At 38.6% G+C, this 17,858-nt stretch overlaps 1 protein-coding gene and 1 long non-coding RNA gene across 2 annotated transcripts; both read left to right on the forward strand.

Annotated features, from left to right (window-relative positions):
- Positions 1–337: 337 nt before the first annotated feature.
- On the forward strand, positions 338–9,769 carry tbc1d10ab (TBC1 domain family, member 10Ab). Its single transcript, XM_008424124.2, has 9 exons — positions 338–1,017; positions 3,552–3,651; positions 3,786–3,893; positions 4,216–4,322; positions 4,898–5,012; positions 5,171–5,236; positions 6,124–6,313; positions 7,776–7,930; positions 8,015–9,769. The coding sequence occupies exons 1-9, from the start codon at positions 836–838 to the stop codon at positions 8,405–8,407; spliced, it is 1,416 nt and encodes a 471-aa protein (XP_008422346.2). The 5' UTR covers positions 338–835; the 3' UTR covers positions 8,408–9,769.
- Positions 9,770–13,827: 4,058 nt separating this feature from the next.
- Positions 13,828–17,222, forward strand: LOC103473700 (uncharacterized). Its single transcript, XR_535058.2, has 2 exons — positions 13,828–14,153; positions 14,444–17,222. It is a non-coding gene; the product is annotated as an uncharacterized LOC103473700 (long non-coding RNA).
- Positions 17,223–17,858: the final 636 nt, after the last annotated feature.

Genomic DNA, 17,858 nt, shown 5'->3' on the forward strand with positions numbered 1-17,858 from the left:
AACTTACAAGTTATTGACCTGAACCTTACCGGTCTTTTCCTGTAACTTTAACTTTTTGTAATAAGATTTTGAGAACTTACAGCTTACGGTTGTGATAATAGTTCACAGTATATAAACTATTAGAATTTGAACTTACTATAATTATGTATTTACTGTTAGCATAGTACCACTAGCTACCAACTTGCACAGTTTACTGTAAAAAAATATATACATACTGGGAAAAAATATAAATAGTATAATATCATTATGAAAGAAATTACAATTTCATTTTTAGACGTGATATCTGTAGTGTAAAAGGACAGTTACTGTGTTGTAATATTCGTGCTTCACCAGTAGGTGGAAGGCGAGAGCAACTGGATGCCGTGCATGTTTTGTTTACCAACTTGCTCCTGGCAGCCAGTTTCTCTTCCTTGTAGCCTAAAGCTAACCCATATTCTTGCTGACAGCAGTGAGACTCAGAAGAAAGGGTCAGCTGACAACACTATGATAATAGCATGTTACCTTCGACGTTAGTATTACAAACAATCGAGCTACTTTAACCTCTTTTCTTTTTTGAGCTGGTCGTTGGATTTAGGCTCTGGGGATTTAACCACATGGTGGAAATCGGTTAGTGTACCTGTAACGTTCATTTTGGACTCAAAAACGGAGATTTAGCAAAGAAAATAACCTCTCATTAGTTTGTTTAGGTGTTGACCAGCTAGTCTTCGAGCTAGCTTTGTCCTGTAGCAGTTAGCTAACCCAGCGGGCGTCTGCATGGAGAGCTTTAAACTTACATGCTTAAGTTTTGAGATCACTCTCTAGACCGCCTGCTTTCACTGAGGTAAATGCCGTCTAAATGGCAAAAACGGAGCAGAGAAATGGACTGGAACTTCAGGGCAACACAGAGAAGCTGACGGGCAGTAATGGGAAGAGCAGCTCGAATGGACTGGAGCCAGAGGTGAACGGCTCCATCCCCGAAGAGACGCAGGTGGATAAGTACGGGTTCACTGGAGGAGCTCAGCAGTCCGCAGGAGAACTGTGAGTAACATTTCAGCACGACTGGCAGCCAACTTTCAGTTTGATTATTGAATGAGGAAGCTAAAAAAGATCATTTCCCCTTGTGGGAATATAATTCTTCGAAAAACACAGTGGTTATTGTTTGTGTATTTTAATGTAGCCTATTTTAATTTCGTGTTTTAAAAGATTATATACCCTTTGGCTACAACAACTGGAGTCCAAAAATTCTTAATACATCTGGTTTAATATGATGTGTGTCCTCCTATTTGTGCTATAATGAATTTCCATGTAGTTTAGGAGACTATTTATTAGAAAATTTTACTACATTCTTCCAGAAGTACATTTTTTAGGTCAGACAGTGATGCTGGACGTGAAGGCCAGGCTTCAAGTCTCCACTCTTGATTAATTCTTAAGTTGTTTCATCATGGTTTAGGTCTAGACTCTGTGCAGTTGAGTCAGGTTCTTCCTGTCTAAGCTCAGTCATCCATGTTTTTTACTGACCATTCTGTGCACATTAGTGCACAGCCATGTTGGAACAGAAATGAGGTATCGCCAAATATTTTTTTGCAACAGTGGAAGAAGTTATTGTCCAAAATGTCATCGTATGCTTTAGGATTTCATTGTTCGTTCAATTCCTGAAAGACAGCTACTACTTTTTGCACCAAACTTAGATGGCCAAGAATGCTTTTAGGCACGCTGGACTTTTCATTACATCTGGTCATGTAGTGTTTTCGGCTCTGCTCCTCCAGGCACACTGCCCTGCATGTTTAAGATGTTTCCCTGCTTTCATACACCTAATTCAGATGAATGCAGTTCAGCCTGTTAATCAGTTGTCAACTGAAATCAGGTGTGTTGAAGCAAGAAACCATCTAAAACATGCAGGTCAGTGAGCCTCGAGGACCAGGGTTGCGAAACACCGATGGTCTGAGTGCTAATGGCTAAGGTACAGCAGATCCCAATCGGTTCCACTCACCGTTGCATGCTTAATATAAAGAAAATGTCCTAATGTGCCTGTCGTGACCAAACAGTAGAATCCATTAGTGTTTGTAGAAGCATTCTGGATTTCTATTCTGATATTGAATGGATTTTTACATTTGCGATCATCTTCCAAACATTGGCTTAAAAACTCCAAAATACAGCATTTCCCCATTTATTTACTGGACAAGTTTTGTTTCTTCAATATGTATATATATTTTTAAATCAATTATAGGAAGAGGAAAATCAAAAACATCATGTTTAAACCAATTCATTACTCCTGTGTTTCTGGATAGCAAATGGAAGATGTATCATAATGGCCTAAGGAAGGACAGGAAATCAGATTATATCTGTAGGCTGAACATTGTGGCAGATCCTCCCTCTGCATGTTCATGCAAACAATAGAGGATAATTGTAGTGCAGCTCAGGGTGGTGTATTTCCCTTTCACTTGGTTATTGTTCATCTATGCATCGTTCAAGCTCTCCCCCTCAGTGTGAAGGCAAACTAACGTGAGCCGCAAAGTTTTCAGGCCTCTGTTTTCTACACGAGTCCTTCTATTCTGAAACCTTTCGACTGCCTCATGTCAGACATCCCTCTTTTTAAAGTCACAAGAGCAATAATAATTAGAAGTTTTTCAGTTTCAAATGAAACCGTCTTCTCTTGAAAAGTTGACATTTGGAGGCTTCACCGAAAATACAAATACAGCTTAAAAATGTGCTTTTAAACTGAATATAGACCTGAACGATCAATAATAAATCGGACTTGGCAGTCTGGTCTGTCATAGGCAACACAGTATTCTGCATTTTTTATTTGTTTTTTTATTATTAATGATAGGATGTAATACCGTGTAGATGATTTGGAACTTTACATACACTAGTTATTTTCTTACATTTCACCTTTTTGTAGTCTCTTAACATTCAGTATGACTGAGGAGCAAGCATCTTAGATGTTTTGTTTATCAACACTAGTTTATATTCATTATGGACCCAAACAGGGTCAAAATGATGTTTGTCCCAAACATAGTTAAACCTTTTAATCAACTTTGACCAAGCTTGGAACATTTTACAATGATCCTTGTTATTTAGTGTGATAATTGTGTTGATTATGTCCTACCCGTCCTTGAATTGTGCAATAAATGTCCCCATGTGGGAAAATGAAGAGCTGAATCTGATAAATGAACTCAGTACATGATATTTGGTTAAATGTTCTTTAACAAGCTGGCAAAAGAAAAGCTAAGGTAAATCATTAAGAACCTAAAATGTATAAAGTATCCATGTAAGTTTTATGTAAACCTCTGATTAGAGCTGTAAGTGTGTATCAGGATGAGGCCGCTGGTTTTCACTTTCACAAACATATCTTCCAAAGGGAAGATATCTTTGTGCATGAGACTGCGATGAGCTGAATTGGGGGAAAGGTTCCCCTCAGCTTCCTGTTTTCCCTCCACCTCGCTCAGATTCCTGAGGAAAGTTTCCTGCATGTGCGAGGAAGACCGGGATCCTCCTGATATAGCAACAGGAGAGGTCAGAGGAGCCGCAGCCAGCTTGTCTGAACGCTGTTTGTGCGGATTGTGTCTCCTCAGAGCGGAACAAGTCCCCATTGCGGTGCTGAGGCAACGCGAAGCTAAATGGCTGGAGATGCTGAACAGCTGGGACAAGTGGATGGCCAAAAAACACAACAAGGTCTGCTGCACTGCACGAACCGAACCCGCTGAGAGATTATGAGAAAATCTAGTTCTGTTTGTTTTAGAAAAGGGTTTCTCGTGACTTCATGCGTGAGTTTTGAGTGATTGGATGTGTTTTTGTTGGATAAAAAGGTGAAAGAGCGCTGTCAGAAGGGGATCCCTCCGTCCTTACGGGGCCGAGCCTGGCTCTACCTCACTGGGGCCAAAGTAAAACGGGAGCAAAACAAGGGCTGGTTTGAGGTCGGTGCACGATTCATGCTTGCCTTTTTATGACGTGTATTAATCAACCCAGCTGGAAGAACATTGTTTTATGCCATGCAACGTCATTTTTTTACTATTCTACACAGGAAAAGTCAACAATATGATGAGGAACTTTTGCAGGAACTCGTGTATAAACTTAATGTCTGCATTTGACTAGATCTGCTGCAGTTATGAGATTATGATCCTTCGTTTCCATTTGTTTGTTTGTTTGTTTGTTTGTTTGTTTGTTTGTTTGTTTCAGATTACAAGAACATTAATGGTTGTTTAAAGTTGTAACATGTCACGAACCGATGTGTTTCAGGAGCTGGACATTCAGCCGGGAGATCCTAAATGGGTTGATGTCATCGAGAGGGATCTTCATCGCCAGTTTCCTTTTCATGAAATGTTCGCAGCCAGAGGAGGTCATGGGTCAGTGGCCTGTTTTACTGTATGAGTTGGTGTTAATGCTGTGCATTTTTCATTGAGGTTTTATACGATTGACTATATATTAATCTGAAAAGTGTGGTGTGGATTTGTTTAGCTTTTTCTGCTGTATTTTCAAGTGCAGATCTTTCAATCAGGCTGGATGGAAAGATTCTGTGAATAGAAACCTTCAAGTCTTGCCTTGTCTTTACTTTGACTGGACCAGAGCCTCCCCATTGTAGCTCTAGGTGTTTATTTTGGGTTATCAAACTGTTGGAAGTTGGATTTAATTTTGTCCTTACTCCCATCCACTCCATCTCCACTGTGGGAAAACCTTCCCAGAGCATCATGCTGCCACCACCGTGTTTCACTGTGCAGGTGGTGTGCTGTTAGTTTTCTGCCACACTTGTAAGCTAAGAAGCTCATTTATGGTCTGAACTGACCAGATCACTTTCTGCTACGTGACTTTTACCACAACAAAAAATAAAAAGCACCAAACATGTGGTTATAACTTGAAGAATTGTGGAAAACTGAGCAGACATCCTTGCAAAGATGATATCGTCCATGTTTTTTCCCTGCAGGCAGCAGGATCTGTTTCGCGTCCTGAAAGCTTACACTCTCCACCGACCTGACGAAGGTTACTGTCAGGCTCAGGCTCCCGTTGCTGCCGTCCTCTTGATGCACATGCCAGCTGAGGTGAAAATCCTCTAATGTTTCAAGATCTCGTTTTTTTTTTGTTTTGTTTTTTTCAAAAGTATCTACAAGCAATCTATTTAATGTGTGTGTGTTTTTTTTTTTTTCCCCATATTTGTTTTTCATATTTGACACTGATGTCACAATTCTGTTTGTTTTAGGATGCCTTCTGGGTTCTTGTGCAGATCTGTGAAAAATACCTTCCTGGATACTACAGCACGGGGCTGGTATGTCACAGAGCCACCTGAGGAACAGCGGGGCGTTACCTGAAAGCATGTCCATCGTTATGCAAAAACACAAAATCTTACCAAGTATTTTTGGTCTAGATTCCAGTGCAGATATCTTAGTACAATGGAAATAAAACTAAACTAACTCACAAGTAACTTTTCAGCACAGTATAGGAGTTCATTTTAAGTCAATAAGTTCTTAATATTGATAGTTATAAGTGAAATAATCTGCCAGTGGAACAAGACATTTGTCCTATGTTAATATAAGTAAAAATATGTTGTTCCACTGGCAGATTATTTCACTTATAGCTAGTAGGTTTTTGCCAATATTAGAGAATTATTGACTTCAAACAAGTCATTAAGTATTTGGTGCGATTTTGTGTTTTTTGCAGTATACTGGAAATTTACAATTTAACAAAGAGATGATCGCTTATTACTAAAAATACATAGATGCATGTAATAAGCATGTATGTCAGAAATAAAAACAATTAAATACAAATTTATTTTCATTTCAAAATGCTGTACGTCATAAAAAAAACTCCAAAATACAAAGTCGTAGAACACACAGTCAACAACTGAAACATCATATTTTGCCGTCAAAGACATGAGTTTGTCATTTTACACGTTTTTAAGTGGCAGTCAGAGTTTGCCAGTGAAACAAACACTAGCTTCAAAACATTTTTGCTCTGCTACGGTATGTGTGGCCATAGAGGCCATCAGACTTGTCAGGCGACTCTTTCTCTCACTGGATACTGATAAGCTAACAAGCTAATAACACAAGGTGGTGACTGGGCCAAGGACATGGATAAGCAGACAATCCGATTAGGCGGAGACAGAGGAATCCGTTGTCCCCGCCCGCTCACTGCTGTTCCCCGTCTCCTCCACAGGAGGCGATCCAGCTCGACGGGGAGATCCTGTATGCTCTGCTGCGGGGGGTGTCTCCCGTGGCCCACCGCCACTTAAAGAAGCACAAGCTGGAGCCAATCCTGTACATGACGGAGTGGTTTATGTGCGCCTTCTCCCGGACCCTGCCCTGGTCCTCTGTGCTGCGGGTCTGGGACATGTTCCTCTGTGAGGGTGAGACCCCCGGGGAGAAAAAAATTAAAGAACTGTAACGCTTTGTTTTCCTTTAGGTAGCAGTAATGATATCACACTTGGAGTGAAAACGTTTTGGCTGTTTGTGTGAAAACAGTCACAGATGAATTTGCTGCCACGCCCTCGGAGCATTTTTAGTGTGTTAGTAATAAATGACGAGCGAGCGAGCAAGCAAACACACTGATGTAATGTTTAACAAGGGCTTTTATTGTTTGCTAAAGTTCAGCATGTTTTGTTTTGACTTTAATGTAGTAGTCAGTTTTCAGGTAATCTGTCTAGTTTTCCGGGAAATGTTTTTGTTTTGTGTTTCAGACTTTTGGAAAAATGCAGAAATATTCCAAAGCAGTATGTAAATGTCACTGTATTTAGCGTCAGTCATACACACCCAATTGTTGTTTCACCGAAATGGAAATTTCTTCTTTACATTCTATAATAGATGTAAAGAATAGATGCAGGAAAAAACAGCTTCAGTTTAAACTAAAACACCCAAGAATTTAAAGGGTTTTACATTTTTAGTAAAAAAAATAAAAAAATACCCAAATCAATTATTTGCATTCATCTTAAAAACCTTTAATGGCCTCTTAGTGAAAACAGTACTTTACATTTAAGTTTAAACTTTGAAACATTGATTCGGTTGTGATTAGAAGATTTCTGCAGAATTAGAAATTTCATGAATCTGAGTGAAACAAGAATGTTGCACTCAGATTGTAAAGTGCAACGACATGAGTCCAGCTGCATGAGAACATCAGAGATCCTTTTGGGGTTTGGTATGGCTCTCCACCCAGAGTGCCATTTTACTCTCGGGTTGGCAATAATACCTAATGAGAGGAAGTTGTTTTCTCAGTTAGGATATTTTATTTCTAATGCCTACTCTCATGTCCATCCTATAGAAAGAGAGCTCCCTCTTGTGGTCACAGGCAAACGCTGCTTAAGCTGTGGTCAAATCTGGACTGATAAAATGTTCACTGAACAAAAATTATTTATAACAGTTTTGAGATTTAAATTTGAGAAGAGCCAAAAAACAGAGCTGATTTAAATATCTTGTGGCTTTTACAATCGTCTTGGAATAAAATAATCGTTTGAAGCAAAATGTATAGTGAAGTCTGAACTGTGGAATTTTAAACTGATTACAAAATCGCAGGAACACTGTTGGGATATTTTTGCTCTAGTTTCTAATATGGACATATCTTAAAGCACTTGAAATAAGACAAAACTAACTGGCAAGTAACTTTTCAACAAAATATAGGAGTTAATTTTAAGTAGTATAAACTTAGATATTTTGCTGAAAAGTTACTTTTCAGTTACTTTTGTCTTATTTCAAGAGTACCAAGATATTTGCACTAGAAACTAGAACAAAAATACTTTGTAATAGTTTGTGTTTTATCCCATCTACATTTGCAGATGTAATTACATGTTGTGTTCTGATTGGTGTTTCTGCTCTCAGGAGTGAAGATCCTCTTCAGAGTGGGCCTGGTTCTCCTGAAATGCATGTTAGGAACCCAAGAGAAAGTCAAGACCTGCCAAGGTTTATACGAGACGATGGAGCTGTTGAAAAAGATTCAGCCTCAGTACACACGTGAAGGCTTCCTGGTGCAGGAGGTAGGGCTGCTCTGTTGTAACCTTCACTCGTTCGATCGCCCGTCTTCCTGAATCTGAGACGTCGCCGCTACCCGTGTGTTTCAGATCATCAATCTACCGGTGTCTGAGAAGAGCATTGAGAAGGAACACCAAGCTCAGCTGCGGCGTTGGAAGGAGAGTCGCGGAGATCTAAGTTGCAAGTCCCCTCCGAGGATGCACGGCGCCAAGGCCATAATGTCTGCCGAGCCTCCGAGCCGGCAGGAGCTGAGACAGAGACCTACCATCATCGTTGAGTCTCCTTTGGCGCCGAAAACGGAGGCGGCGCCAGAAGACGAAGCGAAGGGAAGTAAAAAGGCCGCAAAGGCAAACGGGCATCCGACCGTCCTCCCACCAGACGGGATCGTTAATCTTGGTGATCCGTCCTCAACCCTTCAACACACGACCACCCAGGGGTCCAAAGAGAGTCTGAGCAGTGCCGAGCACGACACGTACCTTTAACCAGACCAGGTTTACACCAGTTCATAGCATGAATCATTCCATGACACTCTGTTTCAGCATGAACCACTTCACAGTTTTTAGTGACAGGATAAACATTAAATCCCTGCAGCAGCAGTGGAAAATGCTTTTTGCTCTTTATAGCCACAGCACAGACTTCTTAGGTGTTGGGCTAAGACATTTCACTAGACCAAATAGCGTCCAGGAAACTTCTGGCTTTAAGTAGCTTGAATTTTAGACAAGTGGTTTCTTTGGATTTTGCAGGTATTTAAATGTATTTTATGCTACAATATTGCTGCCCATATAAACATACAGGACAAAGTTTTAACCTGTAGAAGCAATAATTTTGAAATACACATGAGTAATGGGCAATTCATGGGAAGAGATATACATTCATTCTACATGTCCAAAGTCAGTTCGTAAGGGTCATCCTGCATATTTTAGTTCTTTCTCTGGTTCAGCATGCATAAATCAAATAGTAGTTCATTAGGAGTACCTCTACTATACTTTGAGGTAATTGGACCGTTTGAATCAGCCATGTTGGGGTAGAGACTCCTCTAAAACAGGCAGGTGTGGCCCTTGAGGACTAAAGCTGGTCCTAATTAATTGATGACCTCTTCTTCCTCGGTTCTGCCCTGACAAGTCACTACGTTTCCAATCTCTCAGCAATTCACACTAACTCACAGACAAACAGTTGTCAGCTTGTCTGCTTGACCCATTTTCATGTGCTGGTTCTATGAATCAGTAATTGCTCTTCTTGTCCACACGGGGGCGACCTGACGCTGTTTTTTAGCCAAAGCAGTGAGCCGCTCTTGGGGTAAAACTTCACAATCAGATGGAGGAACGAGGTTCATCACCAGCGGCGTTTTGTGTCAGTATGCCAAAGATTTGTTGTTTATGTGTTTTAAATATTTGAGAAGAGGTTTTTGGTTTTCTCAAAGTGTTGACATTGATTTGTTAAAGGGGGACAAATGTATGAGAATGTAGAGCTTCTTTAAAGTTTGCAGTTCCTTCAATTTAAAATGATATATTTTTTAAAAAGTTGTATTTAAAAACAAGAACTGATAAAAAGCTGTTATTTGTAATCTGCAACAGTAAAGTCACTATTGATCTGGTGAGCCATAAACCTTTGATAATCAGTTAAATGTTAGTGTTGTTCCTCATTATCATTATTGTTGTTATAATATGGTGTTAAATGAAGGGCAAAGTTTCAAATGAAGTTTTATGCAATCAACATTTGCCAGTCCAACAAGCTGTTTTAATGGATGTAAGTTGATGTACCAACATATCCATTGTCTTATGTCTGAAATTGTATTGTACAAGCCACTAAGGTTATCTGTTGATTTTAAACAAATTTAAAAAGTGTATTTGTGTGGTTTTGTGGTTCTTTTCTCCAAGAAAAAGTGAAGGTTTTTGTTTAAATTTAAAGCATTTGGTGTTTGTATTCATGTGCAGAGGATCAATTACATTTGGCAAATGTTTATCTGCTGGACAAAGCATAGAGCTTCCAGCTCCATTTGAACATTTATGTTGTATTTACTGATCATCTGAGAATTATTCATAGAAAATATGATTCAAATCAACATAATATGGTTCTGTATCAAGGAATTTTTAAAGAGGTCTAAATGCCAGCAGCATTACAAAAAAAGTATAATTTCTGTAGTGAAATGCTACTTGGTGTTATTTTTTACCAAGGTTTTGATTTGTATGGGAAAAGAAAACAGTATAATAGTAAAAATTGTTTATATGCAGACTTTATTCTCTTAATCAAAAATTTTATTTTATTTTATCCAATCAGCTTCGTTTTACACTGATTTTTTTTTTTTTAGTTCCACCACAGACATATAAGAATTGGGTTTAATTGAATATATGACTTTTCAATATTGACTTGTGCTTTTGCCTAGTTTCTGTGTTTGCAATTTGGAGACGTCTGCGCTTCTCCAATCAACAGGGAGTCTGGCGTCTACCAAACTTGGATAAGTTGCCATCACGTTCTCAGCACATACATTTTATGCGTTTTCAAAACTCTCGTGCTCCAGCTCGCCTACTGGAGAAAGTATAATTTACCAACTTCAAGAATCTGCAAAGAGCACATTCTGATTTTTAAGGTGCTGAAGTTGTAGTTCTGGGTGAAGTGGAGTTAGAAAAACAGCACTGAAGCATTGACATCTGAAACTTGTTTGTGCATTTAAAGATGATGCTTTTCAAGAATTTTGCTGTTTATACATTTAAAGGCCGGCTGCTGTCTTGTGCCATTTTTACATTTTGGCCACGAACAGACAGATAAAATACTGATCGCGTCTTTTAGTTTGTCCCACATCCTGGAATAAGACATATTCTCACATTCTACAGCTTTTCACACAGATCCCCCTTAACCTTATGTATTGTCCCATTAAAGATATTTTCCATTGTGAAAACATGTTATTTTTTTGTTTGTTTGTTTTTTTACAATTTACAACTCATCTTTTCTCCACTGACTGGTATTTAAGCTGTTATGACAGCTCACCCCACATCCATCTCTTTTCATGCATCGCTAATTAAAAGAAAAAAAATAAATTAAGACGAGGGGTAAAAGTCAAGTAAAAACAGGAGCCAGCAGTTGAATGGCTTCTGTGTTATCATTCAGCTCCCTCTCTCCCTCCCTCACCCGTGCTGCAGCAGCACACTTCCTCGGACACCTGTTCCTCCCTCTCTTTCAGCTCTTTGAGCCATTTGCATCTCAAATAGGCTAAATTCCCACAGCGCCGTCTGAAGCTCGTCACGCAGCCATCAGCCTTTGGTCTCTGAATGGAGTCCTCCACGCACATACAGGCCTTCTTATTCTGCCCGGTCCACCAACAAACCTCAGCTGTGGTTCAGCAACGCTACAGCCAACATTTTAAGTTTCCCTCCCATCAGCGACATTCCAGCACCGCTGAGTTTATCTGGATTACTCCAGTGTTTTCATACAGTTTCTCTCGAGACATTTGGTGACGTGCGAATCGAACAATATTAAAAACAAGATTATATGTTGATGCACCCAACAACCGGAAGTGATTATAAATGTCTTCCATGCTTGCTTCTGTGAAATTCCTCCTTCAAAACTTAATCGTTGCCTTTTTTTAAAATTCCTGTGGCATCCTTGTTCATCTCCTCATCATCTTCACTTCTTTGCATTTTGCTTATGCAAACAATACAAACTGTCTTAACCTCGCTTGTCTCTACCAGACCCTTAATCACAACCCATTCTCGACCCCCACCTGTCTGTTTTCAACTTTTGCAGTGCTCAACATCTCTGGCTAGACCCAAAACCCTGGGAGGGGGGTTGAATGGGTGACAGTCTTTATGGCTAATCTGCAGAGATGGGGGTGGAGACATGACCCAGACATCACCCCCAAAACCACATTCAGAAACAAACTGAGCAGAACTGTGGAGTTGTTTTCTTCATAGCTCTTGCTTTTTCCAATATTAGTCCCAAAAGGTCAAATTGAAAACATTTTTTTTTTTTTTTGCGCTTTCTTGCATAGTGGTCACCACAGAGGACAGCTATCTAAAAGTCATTTTCTTGTGCTTCTTGTGGATTTTTATGTTATAAATGCACACAGACCACTGAAGTGGACACTAATGCATAATAAAATACACCATCAACTACTGGCCATCAGCTGCAAAGGCAAGAAATGATTTTTGTTAAATCCAATATGGCCGACAGACAAAAAAGCACGCCAACTGACCCGGTCCATCCTTCCAAAAAAATATTGTGACCTCAGATAACCCCTAAAGAACAATACTACTGATGTATTTTTCAAATAACAACTTTGTATTTGGAGAAAATTACAATTGATCATCTCAAAAAAATTAATAAAAACCTTTTTTACAAAAACAAATTCCTACCTTTTTTTTTATGCCGTAAGAAAATAATTAAAAAAAAATGCTGGGGAAAAAAATTCCTGGCACAAAGGATCATTATTCATGCATGAAAGAGTTAATTTCTAGTGTACTAAACTTACATACACAGGTTTTGGAGTCATTTTGGAGTATTGCTTAGGAAATACTTTGCTTATTTAAGCAAGACAATGCTAACCAAAGTCGAGGAAATCAATGTTAAATTGTCATCTTCATATGTATTCGGCACATTTACTGGAGAAACGCATGCGACATATGATATGTGTTATATTAATAACACATAAACAGCCAAACTAGGATGTCATATTTGAGGCAACGTGTTGCTGCTAGATTTGTCGATGCAGCAAAATATGATCCACAATGTCCAGATATAGAGATCTGGATCATGAATAAACTTTTGAAGTCAGCGAACGCAGAAATACTTCACTGGGGTTAAAAGTTAACTTCAGTAAAGTTCAAAACCAGACACAGTGGCACCCAAAAGCAAACACGCTCCTCTAAAAATACCAGTTTTTAAAACATTGCAAAAAATATTTTTTATGCAAAACAAATGGAAAACAAATAAAAAGGTGCAATAATTCACAAGTTTACACTACATGAAAGGACACAGGCGCATATTTTTCCTCACTATTATTGCTTGTTTTAGGTTAGTTATCATCAGCAAAATTATTTCTATTTGCTAAATGTCAGAGAACATTTTTTTATTTGAAAAATTTACATACATTTGCTCAATATCAGGAATAATTGTCTTTTAAACATATGACCTGGATCAAATCTTTTGGGTTTCCTTCCACAACTTTCTCACAATAGTTTGTTTGGTCAATTCCTCCTGAGAGAACTAGTGTCAAGTTTCTCACTCGTCTTTATAGATCGACCCACAACCCTGTTTATAGGATTGAGATCAGAGCTGTTGAGTGCATATGAACTATTAAAATCACTCTGTCAGCTGTGCTCTATCTTTATGGGTACAAGTTTGAGTAAAATGAACATTGTTCTTTTATTCTATGAACTGCTGACAATATGTCTCTGAAACTCCAAGCAAAAACTTAGTATTTATTTGCAGAAAACGAGAAATGGTCAAAATAACAAAAAGACGCAGAGCTTTTATAATAATGCAAAGAAAACAAGTTCATATTCACTTAGAAACAACAATACTAATGTTTTAACTCGGGTTCAGAAATCAATATTTGGTGGAATAGCCAGGAGATTTTCACTGGGGTTCATTCAGTGCAGTGGGCTCTTCATTTTTTCCAGGTCTCATTAATTATATTTTAAACTTTGTCTTTTTTGAACTTCTTTAAGGTTATATAAAAACGCTGAAGCCTTCTCTATCTTTCCATCATGTCTGTATAGCAGAAGCATGAAGACCTAATTCAAACAGTCTACTTATAATATCAGGTCACTATAAATAAAACTGCCTTGTTTGATTATTCTCTTCTTTCCAGGTGCAGAAAACATAGAGAACTCTATTTAAAGAAAAAAAAAAACTCTTCTCTTCTTGAGTTACACATAATGTCTGTTGCCACCAGATTTGAAAAAGTCTCTATTAATGTTGGTCCATAATTATCAGGGCATACACAAATAAACTGTAAGTAAGAGTACACCCTGCATGTGAGCTCTGTTTATTCTCTGTTGCTGTTTTCGGGGGTGTGGCGAGCACATCGAGGTGGATGACCTCACGATGCCATATGTGTGAAGCGTCTGGGAGATTACAGTCTGGTATCACGAGCGGTAAAGCTCCTCTGAAGCTTTTCGGTAACAAGGACTGAAGGTCTGCAGCTTTATCCCCACCTGCCGCCCCCCATCGTGCCCCCAGCCCGATTAGAGGGGCCAAAGGTCAGGGGGGTTTTGAAACTAAAAACCCACCGTGAGTAAACTTTATGGGATTTTCTTCTGAGCAATTAAGGTTACATGGTTACAAAGGGGAATGGAAGCCGTTGAAATTTTAGAGAAAATAAAAGTGGGATTACTAACAATTTAGAGAAAAAAAAAGTGTCGTATAACTTAGAGGTTATCTTGAAAAGAGCAGGAAATCCCAACTACCTCAAACTGAAATCCTTATCATTGAAAAATGTTCCATGTTTTTCAGACAGGAAAACATTTTCTTAAATCCTGACAGACATTTACTCAGAGTAATTGAGAGCTCAAACCTTGCAGGCATTCCTGTTTGTGACCTTCCACGTGTTTTGGGGGCAGAAGCTGCGCTGAAAAGTTTGAAGTGGCATCGGCTGCACGTGTGGGACAGGAAGCGGAGAGGAAGGTGTCAAAGGTCAGACAGATGCTTTCTTTGTGGACAGTGGGCAGGAAGTTTGTGCGTCCTTTCTTGGTGCTCCTCAGGTTGACAGTAGCTGCGGTCCTAATGATCTCACATCCGTCAGATTTCTGGACTCTGAGTTTTAAATTGTAGCAGGAAATGATAGCGAACCGCTGGTTTGGTTCCAGCTGGGGATCCCCCGGATCTTTTTGTACGTCTACTCCCGACTGGACAAATTATGCCAAGTGTGATTTAATAGGTCAAAGGTGTTCCTGTTCTTCTTTATTATTCTATATATGCTATTGAATCTCATATTTTAATAGATTAAATCTTCATATCACATCACATGCTCCCTTTCTCCTCCTTTAGTTTTCCCTTCTGCTCCATCCTGGACTTGAGTTTTGCTCTCTTCCACTGCATCTCATTACTTCTATGACTATTACTTATTTATGAAGCACTTTAGAAACAACAGCTGAGACAAAGTGCTAGTTCATCTTTTGATTCTTCAGCATAATACCTAATCACAATTTGTCATTAAAAGCATTGGTTCTGCTTCAATTTTACACTCTTGTCACAAATCTTAACCTGAAGTTTGCTTTGTAGGAAAATTTGTACCGTTTTGCCGTTTTTGTCCTGATGCTCTTGCATTCAAGTAAGTTTTTTGCACTTCACTTTAAATAATTATGCCATTTCAGAAAAAAAGATTAATCTTACCGAAATCAAACTGCATTTTTGCATGTTCTAGTTTTAGTTATGATCCAAACTGCTGCATAAAAACCGAATCATAATTGTGGAAATAGAATGATAAACTTTTTTTTTAATTCTCTTTTCTGGAGATGAACACTGAGACATGCATTTTAACTCTTGAGACATAAATATATTAAATTCAATTGAGTTGAGTCCAGAATTTCTCAGGTTACCTGCAACAGATAACTCTTGTTAGAGTTTTTATTTAATATGAAACCTGACCAATTGGACTCGAAGCCTGGAGCTGATGTCTAAAGCTCGCTGCTGTCGTCTTAAAACAAGAGTTGGTGTGAACACAATTTGTTCAGAAGAAAAAACACCAAAAACTTACTTTAAAAAATGAGCATTACATCACATTAAAACATCAAGAGAAATAAGCATTATAACATTACAGTAAAAGGCTAAACATGAGGGAAATCATTAAGTGGGATGTTGAGGCCATAAAACATGCAATCCTGTAAAGAAAAAAAACTAAGCCGTGCCTTCTCTTACAGCCCTAAGCTCATTAGACAGGAGGTCAGGCTGTTGTGTTTCTATGAATACAAATTAAAGCTGAAGCCAATAAACATAAAAACTGCTGCAGTTTTAAGGCTCTGAAAGGTCGTGGGGTTTCTCATGAGAGTTAAACCTGCTCACTTTCCTCCTGAATCAGATGTCCAGCACCGCTCTTCCAAGAAACGCCTGATTAGAGGTGTAAAACAGAGAGAATCTACAAATAATAAAGGAGGAAAAACAAACTTATAGCTTGAGATGGAAAGTTTAGATGCTGCTGCCAAGTGAAAGGCCTTGGTTAGCAGAGAATGAGCTCTGCTTGTTATTGTACGTGCCTGGCCGAAGTATCAAGAGGAAGCCTACATAGATAGAGCTTTTTGTTTACATTTCACTCCTTCCTTTCTTTGCTTTAACTTTCAGTGCCTGCTTTGTCCCCACAGGGACGTGCGTCGCATATCAAAGGACAAAATCCAACCCTTTCCCCTGTGATCATTCATGCAATCGTTAAGAAATTGTTTCCATTTGTTGATTTTATTTCAACCACATTTTTTGCCAACTCCTGAAAATAAAAATTATCTGCGTCCTGCCAACTAAAATGCTGCTTTGCGCGGAGATTTCCGTAAATTTCAAAAGCTGAAAATCTGCTACTCAAGATTTTTTTTAATTTTCTATTGGTACTTTTTTCAGGACCCAAAAATGTATCAAGGTTGTGAATTTTGGAATTTTATAGCTAGTAATAATGTTTAAAAACCAAATATGTGCTCTTGATCATAATAAGTGAACATTTTCCATTTACACAAGAATATGGATGTTTTTTATGACTCTGAGTGCAGAGAGGGTCCAAAATCTGCATGTTCATGTTCAATAAAATATTATAAAACATGATGCATTTTATGATCCTGAAGTATGTTTGGAGAAGTGAAGGTGAGGCATTCAGCATTCAATATTCTGTATTTTTCTTAGACCTTTATTTATGCATGTTGTCTCATTGATCCAATGAGATTTCCTTTACAAAAAGAGACCTGTTTAGATAAAACAAGCCAAATTACAAACACAGCAACAAAACAAGTAATTTAGAAATTTGACTCAGTCATTAAATAAGCTAATAAAACATGAGGTAAAAATAAGAAAACATTTGTCTTTTCGTATTAATGTGAATATAGAAAACACAAACTAAGAAAGAATGTTAAAACCAAGTTAACATAAATTGTAATTTATTGGGTGTAAAAATAAGTTCATATCCACTCCTTTGAACATGTAAATATATTTTACCACTGTTATTATTTTAATTGTTTTGGGGTTGTTGTTGTTTTGGGGTTGTTGTTGTTTTTTTCATTTATTTACTTTGCATAAATGAAAATAAACGACTGATAATCATTTTATCACATTATGTCCAGTTAAACTCAAATGAAGCAGCTAATTCCAAATAAAGCCATTCTGTTACGCTGTTGGACTGTAAATGTTTTATGGGTAAAGAATCTGGAATCCGTTGTTGCTAAAGAAAAAATAAAATAAAAAAGACTTACTGCCACAAAATGTAAATACACATCACAATTCAAAGGTTTGCACCGGGTCGATTAAGGTCAGGCAAAGTAAAACTGGTGGAACCTCTGGAACTGGATTCTCCCTGTTTGGTGGCTTAAGTTGCCAAATGTTTTGTTGTTTTAGTCCATAATGAGACACGCGGCTTGTAAAAGTCCCTTGGCACTGTTTGTGTTACGTGTTTACCTCTGCATGGGATGTTTGTTAAGTCGTTTCTGCCGTGTCGATGGTGTTTTTCATTCATCTGCATCAATCTGAAGTTACTTCCTGCCATTGTTGTGTCACATCCCCACTGTCTCCTCTCTTCCTGTCAATCTAGTCCTCTTTTTCCTCAGCAAGGAAGCTGGAAGCTTGAAGAGGATACACACTGGGAGAGGAGGAGGAGAGGGGAGCGCTGTAGTTGTGTAAGTTTGTGCCCAAGTATGGCTGAGTGCGTTTGTGTGGTTGTGAGAGCGAAGGAGAGCTGCTGAGGCCCTGATAAGACGTTGATGGTGTGCAGAAGAAGCACCAGCGGGTTATGATAACGCTAAAATAAAC

This window comes from Poecilia reticulata, chromosome 12 (genome assembly GCF_904066995.2).
Source record: "Poecilia reticulata chromosome 12, P_reticulata-male-v2, whole genome shotgun sequence".
In the NCBI taxonomy this organism is placed as follows: domain Eukaryota; kingdom Metazoa; phylum Chordata; class Actinopteri; order Cyprinodontiformes; family Poeciliidae; genus Poecilia; species Poecilia reticulata.